Raw genomic sequence first — 16,026 nt, 5'->3', positions numbered from 1 at the left:
GTAATATATAAATAAGATCAACACTGAGCTTTGAAGACCCACTTAACTAAGTGAAATGAAAAATCGTATAAAATTTTAGTTTACTAGAAACGAGAACGTACGGACGCTTCTTATAAAATGTAGGATCTTGGAAAAAGATCATGCTTACCACGACGGGTGGGGTCACCCGCTCACCCCCTCTGAACCCCTTCGGCCCCCTCTAACCCCCTCGGCCCCTCCAAACCCCCCCTGATTTATGGTAACATGTCGCCAGGAGCGCGTACGAGTGCATTCGCTTTTGTCATTAACTGATTTTTATTCTATTTCCTTTCCTGTCCAGCTTTTTTTTTACTTTAATTCTTCTCATCCACTCAGTCACTTAATATTTTTTTTAATTTTCTCATTTTATGGTTTCACACTAATTGTAAGAGTAAGATTGAATGTAAATAATGTAGATGGCGCTTTAACTAAGAAGGACGTAATGTCTGGAAATAAGTTTAGAATTATGTTATATTTAATACAAATTCAAACACACCACATCTCCCAAGTACTGATAAGAGTAAAATAGATTTAAAAAAATACTAAAATAGTATTTAGTTAACAAAAAAAATACGCCATCTGTGAGCCAATAGAAACCTTTACAATTTTGTTTTTATTTAAACTATTGTAAATTTAAAATCAGCGCCATCTTGTGTACAGTAGCTAGAATGGTTTTTATTATAAGTGGTATATGTTTATGACATTCTAGCATAGATGGTACTGAAATAAATTATACTTAAATGATTGTTGTTAACATGTTTGAAAGACATTTCGTATATATCTCGTTATTTATTCACTAGCTGGACTAAATCAATTTTTGCTATTACAAAGGTTTGTGACTCTCACCAATCTCTTGAGTTTTTCTTTGTTGCCATGCAATATCATCAAATTTTTGAAAACTTCATCCTCGTCACTTTCGGAATCGGGCACAAAGAGCTTGTATAAAATTTATTAAATATGATAAAACAATAAATACAGTAACCAACTGGCAGCGACATCTATAATCTATGACACGTAATTTCTTATAAAATACGACTGGCATGCCGTGATCCCGCGAAAACTACTCGGAATTCCGTAATATTATATAGCTTTCTCATTCATATTATAATACGATTAATAGGATACATATTTATGTCATTGAAAGAGAGAAAAACTTATTACTTGTATAAATAACTTAAATTTAGCGTAAGTTAAACTTCTTGCTTACATGCTTAATCAATCTAATTGTTCTAGTTCTCCTTCTAGATAAGTGCCTCCCTATTTTTGGAACGAATTTGTGTATAGAACTTTTATAACATCGCTATAAACTTTTTCATCCATCTATCACATGTTGTATTAGAGCCAGCCGCGGAGTGGGGGTAATGTGAACGACGTTAGGCAGAGCGCAGTGATCTTATGACTGTTTTAAATGCCAACGGTTTGTGTAGACTAATACATGGGTAACTAAATTATATACTCCCTTTTTAGGGTTCCGTAGCCAAATAGCAAAAAACGGAACCCTTATAGATTCGTCATCTCTGCCTGTCCGTCCGTCCTCCCGTATGTCACAGCCATTTATTTCCGAAACTTTTGGGCCTATATAGTTGAAACTTTGTGGGTTGAGTATTACGGTAAACGCTATTGAAATTTTGAATAAAAATTAATAAATTTAAAAATTAAAGGGGGCACTCCAAGCATGGAACTGACTAATAAAAAAAAAATTGTAGCTAACCAATACGTGATGGATGTCTATGGATAGGGCTTTTAAAAAAGACATTAAGATTTCTAAAACCATTTTTCGTCAAAATCAATCAATTATTTGAAAGACAGATTCTTCCAAAGTAGAAAGATGAGTGCCCCCCCCCCCCTCTAACTTTTAGAATAGGAGAGTGAGAAAACGAAAAAATATACATTTATGCTTTAGATTTCAATAGAAACTTTCAACGATAATTGGTTTGAACGAGATATAATTATTTTTTTTTAAGAAATAATACATTTTCAAAAAACGCATATACAACTTTGGCGTTCATACAAACACTATGTAAAACCAAAAAAAAGTTATTTTTTTTATAAAACATCGATCAAAGTTACAACGCACTACAATAACTTTCATATTATGTCATCCGCTTGCTGCTACGGAACCCTTCGTGGGCGAGTCCGACTCGCACTTGTTGATTTTTTTTAATTGAATGAATGTACATATTTATTATTTAATTAGTAGTTATAATAATCAAACAAGTAGATTGAAAATAAAACAAATATTTTTTTAATATTTACTTACTTACTAAACTTACATCGATACTGTCATGTGAGATGATTTATGATTGAAAGACTGGAAACTCCGTATGTAGTGTGATTTCAAACTTGTGGTACATAGGTACAGTAATTTTTATTGTTATTACTTGATCATTAATTCGTAGACAAGACTTAAATATTGTAGATATTGACATCTAAACGCAAGACAAACAATAAAAGTATATTTTTAGTCTTTTTCAAAACCTTTTTATTGCATTGTAGATAATTAAGCCGGCAGAATCTACACAGAAGACTTGCAACTTTAAATATAATCACGATAATTTCCTAATGATATCGTTTGAAACATACAAAATTGGGTATGTAGTTATAACCTTCAAAATATAAATGGGAAGTTTTTTGCAGCGCGTCTCTGAAGACAAGTTCTCGCACGTTAAATGATTTGTGACAATAAAATTACTAAATGTTGGTATCATGCTGACAGCTTCTCATAGTTTCAATGTTACGTATTTTTAGCGTTTAAATCGAATGTTAATATAAATCGTTTAATGTTTTCATTAATCGATATGTCAATTTAACTGCTGTCACAAGATAGTTTATATAGTCTGGATGTAGATGGAGCTATTATTAAATAGTGTTGACTATGTTCCTATCATACAAGCTATCTAATGTCCATGCAGTATGTTACTATGTGGTCTACTTTAATTTAATTCACATACAATTCGTCCATCTGTGTTAACATACAATGTGTTTCCGATTTTAAATACATATTAATTATAATGAAAAGTAATTTATATACATACCTATATTTATTTTTTGTAACTCATATAGTCAATCTTCTAACCGTTGACGTTTTAATTAATTGATTGAATTATTTTTTTCCTTTTCGTCTTTAAAAATATTCTTTTTCTAATATAACCAGGTCCTCAACTCCTTGTAATGTCATTCATTCAGAACACTACCACCAGTTCTGTATGCTTAATCCAAGTTTGCACTAAATACGGTACGTTTACTGTTTACAGTTTTTCATTGATAAATCTTCACACGTTATATCATTGACGTAGATTTTTGAATTTAAAAAAGAAAATGCTTCGTTTTTAATGGCGATGATAATTTGTGCTGAGTATCCAACTAGTTTGTTGCAATATCGTATCAAATGAAGAAATCTTTTATCATACAACTCATTAAAATCTTAAACATAAAGAAATCTAAGATCTAAGAGGATACAATTGAACAAAATTAATATATATTTTACGTATAGATTTGTGTTTTACAGACAAGAGCTTGGACGGTGGAGGTGAGCGTTTAACGCGCGTTAGATAGGAGCCTCTTAAACCTACATCTGGGTCGCAAGTCCCAGGCACTGTTGAAGCTCCTCTCCCTGCAACGCGATGGACGCGGCGCCCGCACGGTGAAGACATGGAATGCTGAGAAATGTCATCTGTCACTCATCAATAAGAGACGTCCTGACAAAAAAAAGGGGGGAATGCAAAAACAATTATTACTTAATAACCTAATATGTATTTTGTTTATAATTATTTGTGTCGGATTTTATTAAAGTATATTTTTCAAAAGTAGGCTTTCGTCACAACTATATTTAACTTCCTCTTGTTCAGTTAATTGTTGGACCAAACTAACCAAGTATATTATTAAAATAAATAATGTTAATAACTGTGATATTCTGTCAACTATTATATATTATTATTTGTTGTAAATAACTTTTACACGTTGTTAAAATATATTTACTTTGCTAAGATGTATACAGTCATGAGTTCATATAATAAAAACGATATTGCTTTGTTTTTGACTATAATATAATTTATAATTAATAATTTTTTAATGCAAACAGCAGATGCAATGCCAGATGTCCGTGGTGTCTCAATTTTTCGCGCAAAAGGGATGTTGATTTTAACATTTCAAACGCCTCAGTGATTTGTGTGTAACTTAAACGTAATTTACATATCACGATGTTTGATTAAAATCATGCCGTTGTTATATACGACATCAAAATTACAAATTTAAAAACTTTTTCATAATAATAATTTAATAATAATTTTGTTTATTTCAGACAATTTAATGTTTTGATTTTTTTTTATAATATGGCCTTCATCCTTATAAAGACGTGCACATTATATTCTGCCAGTGTCATGTAGAATGTAGGAGACACGATCCGGGATTGACTTTTGAATGAAATAAAATTTAACATTCTCGACTGAAGTCACAATTAGCAACTGAATATGTTGGTAGATCTAAAACAACACAAATTCAATTAAATGCAAACATGAAGATATATACTGTATAAAAATATAAAAACTTTTGTATTTACAATTGTGATTTAATTGAGTTCTGAAGAAAGCAAATTAAATGGAAGGGCATAATGACATATAATTACATATTTATTTTCAACACATTATTGGATTGAGGTAATTGTATTTAGCTTGCGACATCGCATCACGCAGTCGGTGTCGTGTCGTTGTCGTCCGATCAAAACGATCGCGATAACTGTGTCGATCGTAATGCACAGAGAGTGCGGAGTGAACCGCGCGCGCCCGCCCGGTGTGCACGCCGCCTTACTACTGTCACCGGCAATCATAGAAGGTAAGTCTTCTGTTTTGGTAATAAATAATAATCATTAAACAACAGAATATTTTTATTAATTTTCAATTAACGGGAAAAAAATAATTGATGTATTTTTTTTTTTAATATTATCCTAAAACTTTTTAAATATAAATCGGATAATGCAACACAACTATTTATATAATAAAATATACATAATATTAGTTAAATTAGAAATTATAATAATAATTACGGTAATATTATAAAATACTTCTAGATATTTTTAAAGTATAGTTATTTAAGATTAAAAGTAAAAGCTGCGTTTATTTATCGGGTTGGAGTAACGAAACGTGAACGTCTGTTAATAGAAAGCGCGGGTTCCGTTATAAGACCTCACGGAAACAAATCGTTCGGAGAATTAACGATAAATAAAGATAAATTTAATTCAATCTTAAAAGATTGATTACTGATGTTCATGTTTGTGAAATACACAGACGACTTGAGTTATTAATAGACAATAAATCACTTTTTTAATTATTATTTTTATTATATAAGTGTCAAGTACATTGTTATATTTATAGTATAAATGTCAATCACTGAGATGTTTTAATTTTTTGTATAATTGATGTTTTTTTGTCTTAATTTTTTATATTTAATTCCCATTAAAGGAATCTATTCAATTAGTATAAAAAACCTAATTTATAACACTATTCTTATAATAACTTTTAAAAGCGTCATTGTTATTAGAGTGTTGAGCTTAGAATTAAATATGTAATATTTATGCGAATTTTAGGTAAAACCAATAATTTTGTAATAAAACAATTATTCATCTTCACATTCGACAAATTAAAAATTATTTTAAATATTATTTTTTTAAACATTTAAATTTTTATTTGAGTATTTAGAAAAGAGTATAAGCATTAGTTTTCTCTACAACTTTCTTTTTATAATCTTATGAGAATTTATATCCGCTAGTGACACTTTAATATCACAAGCAGAATTCATTTATAATAATAATTCCTATCATTTAAATGTAGATAATATTCTGTTTTCTCCACAGAGAATGACTGTGTGCTTAGTCCGAGCTGGCATCGTCACTCTACTTACGGAGTATTAACAGTATTTGACTGATAGATCTTAGCACATTACAGTACTAATGCATGTATTGTGACGATAAAAACTCTGACCACACACACACTATTCTCAGTAGCGTTAGCTCGTTTAGAAAAGATCTTTTAATAAATTTTTCAGTTCCAACAGTTCCTTGATGTTCAAAGAATTTCCGATTAGATTTTAACTTTATACAAAATAATAGACAATACGATGTTATCGTAATAAAATTACATAATTTAAATGCATGATAATTAATAATTGATGTTAAACAAGAACATGTTAAATAGAACTTCAAAGCGTAACATCAATTTTCTACCTAAAAATGATGAAATAATTTTAAAAGGATAGTTAAATTAAAAATTGTTTTTTTTTTATAAAACAATAAAATATCGTAGAATAAACAAAGTGTTTATATTCATATTAATATTTAAGTAGGAGTTGACTCCTCACTGTTGATATCAATGTTTGTAAGACAACATTATTGTAGTGAATAACATTTCATTATAAAATAAATAACTTATATAATAATCGATACTTATAATCGATAATTGTCTATTAATTATCAATTAATAAATGATAAGGACCAATAATTATAAATTGGTCATAAACGTTACAAAGCTATTTAATTGTGTTAAATATAAAATATTTTTTTTTATATCGTACTATTATTTATTGATAAATATGCAGTTTTATTATTAAATAACAAAATAATCGAAGCCGTATCAATTTAGAGTGAAATCATAAGGACCATAGAGCATAACCGTTACGCTGAATGAGTGTTGCTGTTGTTATAATTATACAACACTAGAATAAAATGAGATAATAGTCCCGTTAATTAAATATAATTGATACTGGCAACACTTCATTAGAACCTACTTAATTAGGCTCAAAAGGACTCGCATCCAGAGCCGTGAAAACATTTAAAAAATCCTACTTAATTATGACACGTGAAGACATTTGTTATTTATCTACTAATTAATAATATAAAAGTTGAATTGTTGACAAATTTATCTTTCTCTTTCCACAAACGAAAGCCACAAATAAATTATTTAACTAACTGATTTTTTTTCCACGTCTATGGACGAGTATTTTATTTTATTTTAGTTGTCTTTTATGCAGACACTTTGATACAAAAAGTTTGAAACAATAGATATGTGAATATTAATTTGGTTTTAATTATCATTTGTATTTTCTATTGTTTTCTACGTAATGCTAATACGGATTATTATAAGTTTTATAATGACACTATATTTTTTATGTAAGATTTAAATTAAAAATATTATTAACAGTTTATCGTATATTCTTATTATTCATTATATGGCTTGATTTACACAAAATTTGTAGAATACTTTTTTTAATGTAAGGTATTTATTTATTGTAACGGATTATAAAATAATTTTAAAATTAATCTGTGGAAAAAACACAAAGGACATTTTGACCACATCAAAATAATTAAAAACTGTCATTATTCGTACCTACATTTACGCATATTTACATGGTAGGTACATATTTCTATTAACCTTGAAAGTTGACAGCCAACTGTCATTTCAATGCTTGTAACAAATTTGCAAGTACAATTTACTATAAACTAAGTTATTCAGATTATTATTTATGTATTTGTTATTCAATTTGACAAACCCTCGTGTTTTCTCCGCACAGTATTCTAAAAAATAGTTCGTTCAAGAAACGAAAACGTTGATATCGGCATAATTTTCCACGATTTCAGTGTGAATGAAGCCATAACTTAAAAAAAAATTGCAAGTTTCTAAATGTAAATAAATTTAAAACATAACTTAATTATTTTGGTTTGATTGGTTCAATATTAGCACACAAATTTGATAAGAATTATTTATCATATGAAAAAAGCTTTGGAAGAGATTTCAACATTTTTCAAATTTCAATTAAATATTAAATATTATATGAACGCGAATTTCTATTTGATTGCAAAACAGACAAACACTCTTTGTTCATTGAACCTCAAAAAGTGTTACAAAATAGATTCGATAACGGAAAATTGTACAACGCGTGGACGAAGCTTCCTGTAAACGATTACATTATGATAATTGATATATGTGCATACTATATGTAATAAACAATTACTGACTAACTAACTAACATGAAACAAAGGTGAAGAAACATACCTAATAAATATCTTTTTTACTCAAACGTATCTATGTGCGTTTTAATAATAACCTTTGGATTACATTTTGTTAAAAATGCAATTTTTTTTATTAATCATACCAAAGTCCGTATAAATGAAAAACTATTACAAGATATATGTATGTGTTATTAAACGCAAATTGTCTTCATTTTTTTGCATAACATCTGTTGCACGTTATTTAGGTTGTCATTTAGAAGTAAGTCAAACGATAACGAGTTAAAAATACAATGAGTGCAGAACAATGACATTGTTACTGAGAACACGAAATATAAATGTAGTATTATCGGTTATAATAGAATTTAATATTAACAAAACAGAATTTGTTTCTTGTATTAAAAAATAATTGTCGCATTTCAAATCCTGGTTCAGTTTTTTTTATACACGTCTGTCGTCTGGTAACAAAGAAAATCCTTTAACCCGTCAGGGACAAGACAAAATGCTTAGGTTCTCAGATACTTCGCAAAAAAATTATTCCCAAAAAATATATAGACATATCGTTATCATAAAGCTTTTACGGAAGACGTCTTCCAAGTCCTGGAAGGAAATGAACTGATTTAATTTGTTACGTTTATTATTGAGGTGGCAAACAGTAAACACCTTCTGAGATTGAGATGATCCTCAAACGTGCCAGACATAGAAGACAATAAAATTTATTACAGTGATAGTCCAAAAGATTTTGCAAGGTTGGAATATATTTCGAACTCCTATACAAAGTTACGCCACACCAGAAACTCAAGAAAAACGACAAGATCACCTCACGTGGATGGATTTCTGGTTGTTCTGGGCTCGAATATTGCATTATCGTTAGAAAACTTACTTTAATCGGTTTATATTGGTAATGTTAAAATGCGTGTTTTAGCCTTATTATTGCAAAATGCGCTATCACAATGAAAAAAATTTTCTTGAAGTATTACTACATTGTGGAGTATAAAATAAATAAATGCAAAAGTAGGTACAATTATGCCGTTGCGACAAAATCATGCTTTGGACTTGGTTAATGAAAGATTTATCTGCCATCATAGTCCGAAATTGAAAAACTCGACTTGGTCAACAGCTGACTTCGTCAAAATCGGTGGAACCTACTGGTTGTTGAAGGTCCCAGACTATTTAGAACTATGTCCTATATAACCAGATAGCTTATTCAACAGACGATTTAATACTGGATACTGTTATTGGCCAATGTTTGATGGACAAACGAATAACTACATGAAAAATGTTCAAAACCAATTTAATCGGTGTAACAAGAAATAAATCACCATAAACCATTATAAAATGAACTTTGCAAAATGTTATATATTTTTCGAGGTTCAGCGTTACTTCCAGTAATGTCCTACAAAATGGCTGAAGCCAGTATTCAATATTTTCGTATACAAGTTAATACTCAAATGTTGCCATTAAAAAATTACAATGGTTCACTATTATAATTAATTGTAATTGTAAGGATTATAGTATATTATAAGTGGTAGGGCACTGATGGCGCCACTAGTAACAATATCTCGTCTGTCAAGTCATAAAGTCAGAGCAAAACTTGAACGGTTAAGTAACTTGAACAAATTTGATAAAATAATCCACGTGTCCATTCATCTCTGTCTCTTAGAGAGACTGCATGTAAACCAGCACGTAATTTTACGAAAATTTATATAAAACCTAGCCTATACATTACAAGAAAAAGGCAGGTAGTGTCGCAAGGGTTTGCGCTATTCAAGATTTCTACATCACAGCGTAATGTCCTAGTCGTAGTACGAACAACCTTGCTTATAGCGGTTTGGCTTTAAGGGCCGGTGAATGTTTCAATGACTGTTAAACGTAATATATTAAAATTTTGTTACATATTTCGTTTATTTCCTTAAATATACGGAACCATTCCGGTATGATAATTAATTAATTAGTAATATTTATGTATTTATCGACGGTCACATTCAATAAAATTAATTAATAAAGACAAAAATTCTACAATATATTCCTTTTACTTAAGGAAGGAAAATTCGCGGATTCAGCCCTTTTAAAATTTCACAACTAAAAATATGACTTATATTGATTACAAAAAATATAAAATCGAAGAACGTAGTTCAAAAGCTGTATTTCTTTAACCAAAACACAAAAGAATACCGTTTATTTAACAAAATATCTGTATAAAATATATTATTTATCTGTAAAATTAACATTTATTAATATCTATCATTTATAAATGTCGAGAGAATAAACATCATGACTGTTATGATTAATTATATGTCACTATTGTGAATATCTTATTATAATGTTAAAGTGAGTTTATTTGTAACTATATGCTTAACTATAGATATGCGCTCTTAATACACGTGAACTTAATCATTTTTATATGATAATCATAATACTGAAATGACACGATCGAGATCCGTAAAAAAAAACCAATATGGTTGACAAAATATCATTACAATGTCGTTTATTGTATAATATTATTATATCTTTTATTATTATCGAAACTAGTTTTAGCTTGTCAAGGTTATATTAATAACATTTTACACATCCAAAAAAGATTAAATATAATTTTATCTGAGTTTTTATTTTTAAATTTTTAATTTCAAATAACAGCAGACTAACAAAAAGCAGGAGAACATTATGTTTTTATTATACCGGTTTTTTACACTATGCAATAAGACAATTAGGCAGGATTGCTTTTCGTGTACACTACAACGAGAATTTGGCATGACGTAATGTAAAGTTTCTAAAAGCGAGTAAATATTTCAACCAAACAGTGATATTCGTTGTCGCAATAACGGACAATTAGACCGGCTAAACTCAAAGTGCTAATTGCTCGGTTAAAAAAGAGGCGGAACATAAATACTCGAACTTATTAGTTTGACCTTGAACTTATTTGCCATATGGAAAAAGATGTTTTTGTATATACCTACGGATTTTTTTCATTTTCTTATTGATGTCTGTCAAATTAAACTGAATACTTCTAACCTACTTACAAAACATGGCAAAAATTACACAGCGATTTATTCCGCTGAACGTGAAAATCGGTAAAAGTCGTACTCAATGTTAGTTTAGTTTTAAAAAAAGAAATCCAACTTTCTTTAAGACCTCACAAAAAAAATGAAATACTCGTCACGTTCAGCTAATTTTTTTTAATTAACTAATTAGATATAGATTTTTTTATATTATATTTAAATCGTCTTTTAACACTATAACATATTAACTACCTATATATTTCAAATAACAGTAAATTTGAGGTAATCATAAAATAAATGTGAAATGACAAAATTTTTAGATAATGGCAACTTTCTCAGACAATAAATTGACCTTGCGGCTTGCAGAATAACGTTTGTCGAGTTACTTGCAACGGACTATTTGAGATTTGACACAAAAAAATATATATCTTCATATATCATAAAATTAAAAAAAAATACACCTAATACCTTTTTATTTGATTGAATCTTTCGAAAGTATAACATGTAGACAGACATAAAATATTAAAAAAAAATTAAAATCTTTATTATAGGTACGTGATGTGATACGTTATCCGATATCTCTCTAATAAAGTATTTTACCCAGATTTATAATCTTTATCTTCGGCGTGATATTTCGTTATTCATTATCATCACGTCGATCAAAGGTTAAATGAAATAAAATAAATTCTACAAGTTTTTATTTCAAATCATTTACTCTAACTACATAAACAATTAATATAAAACAATAGTTCGAAACTCTTTAGTACTTTGGTTCATCTATAATGTTTAAATTTTATAGATAATCTAACGTGTTCATAGATAAAATTTCTATAACATTAAATTATAAGCTAATTAGCATTGAACATTATCGGAACAGTTGTGAGGACGTCTCTAGCTTCGATAACGAGAGTTTCATGGTAGTTAATTAATAGACAAGCGGTTTAAAAACAATCATGAAAATGAGAAAAGATCCAGTTAATGTATGGAGTTGGTGTATTAACGTGACAATAAACGTGTTAACTCGTATCATACTTATCATAATAACAGACGTTTTGTATCATTCGTTTGTGTTGGCGGAGATTTTGTTGAATAATTCTAGTTTCTTATATCCGGAGTGGATCTCCCTTGCGTTTAATAGTATTGGTGACAATGTGAACAAAGTAACGTTTGTTATGTTCAATGTAATCACATCGAAGGTAAATGTGTCGTTTGATAAATATGTTATTTATTTACGTGTCCCTGACTTAATAATAATAATAATAATAATGTTACAAGTGTATACATATAAACTGTAATACATTATATGCGACAACGACGGATAAATTATATCTTAATAACTCAAAAATCTTAAGGAACTTATATAAATTACTTGTAAGCACATAATATTATACCCATTTTTCTAAATAAAATAAAATATTCACATAATGTACTGTTAGAAAACAAAAAGATTACGTAACACATTAACATAATATTTTTAAATAAAATTGAACTTCAGCTTAACTGTTTTTATTGACATAATAAAAAGAACGTTTATAATGTCATAATGAAATAATAACCATCTATAACATAAGATAGCAAATTAGAATTAAAATTCATAATTTATGTATCACACCAGCCGATATCCCGACAGGTCGTGATGCTGAACGGTTTCATGAGGAGATGTCTCCGCTTCCTGGTGTCCCTCCTGGCCATCTTCGTCCTTCCAACCACATATATAGTTAACATCAAGCGAAACAGAAAATGTCCTCCACCAACCAACCCCATACTGTACAAATCCGCCACTACCCTGGCCATGATGATCAGAACTAAACAAGTAAGTACACATATAATAATAAAGTGAGACGAAATATTATGAGATCTGAAACAGCCTAAACTGCTATAGTTAATAACCCCCTTTTTTATTTTCGATCATAAAATCGGTTTCCAACAAGGTACAAAGTGGAAAAGTTTTAAAATAATATAATTAAATTTCAGATCACATCAGAAGAGGTGGTGAAGTCCTATATTGAAAGATGTAAAGAAGTTAACCCATACTTGAATGCTATCGTTGAACCACGGTACGACCTAGCTTTGAAAGAGGCGAAATGCATCGACAAAATGATAGCATCCAACGACCGCACCCCAGAAGACCTGGCCAAAGAACATCCTCTTTTGGGAGTTCCTTTGACGGTCAAGGAGAGCATTGCTGTTGAAGGTGTGTAGCGCATATTTTACATTTGTCTTAGAATTAATTATTATAGCGGAAAAACTTTAAAATTATATTATCGAATATTAAACCAATCAATTGAAATATAAAATTTGGACAATCCCGTGGAACTAAGCCACACACCACAGCTATAAATCTAAATACTAATCCTGTAAAAAATGCCTGTAGTATCGTGATTTACTCTTTAGAATAAGATTTTTTTGCAAAACAAACATTACTAATACAAGTATGTAATCAAATCCCAAAAGGGATGAGCAACGACTGCGGCACGATACACCACAAGCGTCAACCTGCTACGCGAGACGCTGACGTGGTCCGCGCAGTACGAGCTGCTGGCGCTGTGATAATAGCTGTCACTAACACGCCCCAGCTGTGCATGAACTGGGAGACATACAATAACGTCACCGGACTCACAATGAACCCGTACGACCAGAGGCTAACCACTGGCGGATCCTCTGGTGGAGAGGTAGCTTTTATAACCTTTATTGGCTATTTATTGGAATCAAAAATCCAAAATCCCCAACACATCTCCTCTACATTTATTTGTAAAACTATTAATCCTTTGCACCTTTTTTAAATGTCTTTGCAATATTCTGTTGTATTATAATTAATGTTTTTGTTACAGTCTGCATTAATTTCGTCAGCAGCTTCAGTAATTGGAATGGGTTCTGATATCGCAGGTTCGCTTCGGCTTCCACCTATGTTCAATGGAATTTTTGGACATAAACCTACTCCGAAACTTATATCTATCCAGGGTAAGTACATCAAATAGGTGTAGAAAACCAAGAAGAGCTTCTGAACACCAAGCTATAGAATATTTCCTAAAATTACATTCATAATATGATTCGTTCACTGAAAAGATTCAAATATTTATAAGAAAATAGTGTAGTAATATATATTTCCTTTCAGGTCACGTTCCAGATTGTTTAGAATCTGAATTCGAGGAATACTTCGCTCTCGGACCCATCACGAGATACGCTGAAGATCTGTCTCTAATGTTAAAAGTCTTAAGACAACCTAATGGTCCTGATGTACCATTGGACAAACCTGTAAGATATAATTTGTATAATTAAGAATAAGCGACATAGTATCATAATACATTTATTATAATCAATAGTTTTATACAAAAAGAATATGTATACTTAATAATAATTAATGAAATGTCGACTAACTTTTCCATCCAACACCAATTTTTCTTAATCTAAATATATTGTCCTTAGAAACAAATTGAATTTAATAATATTTTACTTCAACGGACCTGAAAGGTGTCCATTTGAAAATGTTGTTTTAATATATTACTTTATACAAATTCAGTTTGTATAAAACAGGTGGAGGTTTTATATTTTTTAATCCTATAATTGTTAAAAGCTTGTTACGAAAAAATATATATAATTTCAGGTGGATCTCACACGTTTAAGGTTCTATTACATGGAAGGTGACTGCAGCAATGTCACTGATAACATTGGTTCGGACATGAAAAAAGCCCTTTACAAAGCCAAAGACTACATTAAGTCTACTTATAACGTAGAAGTTGAAGAGGTTAGTTCATAAAATTACAAATTATTCCTTTTATTAGCTGTCTTCCAGCTGCATGTTATAACAATATAAGGCGAAACAAAAAAAAATCCTAGGTTTATATAAGGAATTTTTAAATTTCAGCTCAAAATACCAAACATAGAACATATGTGGGAGATAAGTGTGAGGGTTTTACTGAAGGTGAATCACGTACAGAACATCTATACAGACCCGGAAAAAAGAGACCAGTGGGTATCAGTGTGGCCCGAGGTGTTGAAGAAGATGGTAGGCATGTCGGATCATTCGTTCACGTCAGTTTTCTATGGACCAGTCAAGAAGTTCTTTGATGCTTTACCAAACAGCTATTATGAGCAGCTGCTAAAGGTTTTCGAACAAGTTAAGACTGATTTCAGCGTAAGTTGCACATAATTTTTGATATGTTAAACATTCCCACACTATTTCACCTCTTTAAGACCACAGGCCAAGACTATCTTATGATATGATCTGTTCCAACTTACGTAAAATATACATTGTATAAAAAAAAAACAAATATAATCATAACTTACAATTCATCCTTCAAAATAATGATAGAATTTAAAATTTCCTAACGTTATGAAGTTTAAAAATGCAATTTTATGTAGTAATCGGTTTTTTCTTTTGCAGGAAGCTCTATCTGACGACGCTGTGTTACTGTTTCCGACATATCCCTACCCGGCTCACAAACATTACAGAATATTCTACAGATTCTTGAACTGCGGCTACCTAACAATATTCAATGTTTTAGGACTACCCGCTACTGCTTGTCCTTTAGGTCTATCAGATAAGGGTCTTCCTGTAGGAATACAAGTTGTTGCTAACAAATGCAATGATCATCTAACACTAGCAGTGGCGAAAGAATTCGAAAAGGCTTTTGGCGGCTGGTCGCCCCCCAATAAGGATCTTTTAAACAGTGTAAAAACTGCGTGAAAAATAATAATCTGAGATATTTTGTGATTGTATTTTAGTGTGTATATAATCCAAACTGTAAATAAAATTAATTATTTTACTTATATATAGAAATAAAATATTTTTTTACACTTTGCGGACGTTTTGTTTTTTTATTACTTGTAATGTAGACTTCGATTATTGTCACGGTCTACGCCCTACAGTAGATTATGGGCCAAGACATTGTTCTGACAATATTTTTATTTTGAGGGTTCTAACTAAAAGATACCAATATTATGAAAGTAAAAGCCTGGGGTCTTCTATATCAGAGCCAGCGACTGGACATAGGCTACAAAGTTAAAAAGCCC

The 16,026-nt window shown here is 30.2% G+C and overlaps 1 protein-coding gene across 3 annotated transcripts; it reads left to right on the top strand.

The window, feature by feature from the left end:
• Positions 1-4,696: 4,696 nt before the first annotated feature.
• On the top strand, positions 4,697-15,819 carry LOC116767033 (fatty-acid amide hydrolase 2-B-like). 3 transcript variants are annotated; one of them, XM_032657183.2, is made up of 9 exons: positions 4,697-4,848; positions 12,644-12,826; positions 12,988-13,207; positions 13,468-13,685; positions 13,845-13,974; positions 14,129-14,268; positions 14,618-14,758; positions 14,879-15,148; positions 15,398-15,819. In XM_032657183.2, exons 2-9 carry the CDS (start codon positions 12,650-12,652, stop codon positions 15,698-15,700), a joined length of 1,599 nt encoding a protein of 532 aa, XP_032513074.1. In that variant the 5' UTR covers positions 4,697-4,848; positions 12,644-12,649; the 3' UTR covers positions 15,701-15,819. The 3 variants fall into 3 exon arrangements, with proteins under 3 accessions (XP_032513074.1, XP_032513076.1, XP_032513073.2); XM_032657185.2 differs by having other exon boundaries at positions 4,802-4,848; positions 12,629-12,826; XM_032657182.2 differs by lacking the exon at positions 4,697-4,848 and adding an exon at positions 11,813-12,209.
• The last annotated feature ends 207 nt before the right edge of the window (positions 15,820-16,026 follow it).

Source organism: Danaus plexippus, chromosome 10 (genome assembly GCF_018135715.1).
Source record: "Danaus plexippus chromosome 10, MEX_DaPlex, whole genome shotgun sequence".
In the NCBI taxonomy this organism is placed as follows: Eukaryota; Metazoa; Arthropoda; class Insecta; order Lepidoptera; family Nymphalidae; genus Danaus; species Danaus plexippus.
Note: the sequence above shows the minus strand (reverse complement) of the source record. Positions and strands in the feature narration are given on the sequence as shown.

Bases quoted from the DNA above. Each gene is read 5' to 3' on its own strand.
- LOC116767033 (XM_032657182.2), top strand. From the start codon at position 11,967: ATGAAAATGAGAAAAGATCCAGTTAATGTATGGAGTTGGTGTATTAAC. The intron at 13,686-13,844 runs GTAGCTTTTATA...TTTTTGTTACAG, and splicing joins GCGGATCCTCTGGTGGAGAG to TCTGCATTAATTTCGTCAGC. The intron at 14,269-14,617 runs GTAAGATATAAT...ATATAATTTCAG, and splicing joins ATGTACCATTGGACAAACCT to GTGGATCTCACACGTTTAAG.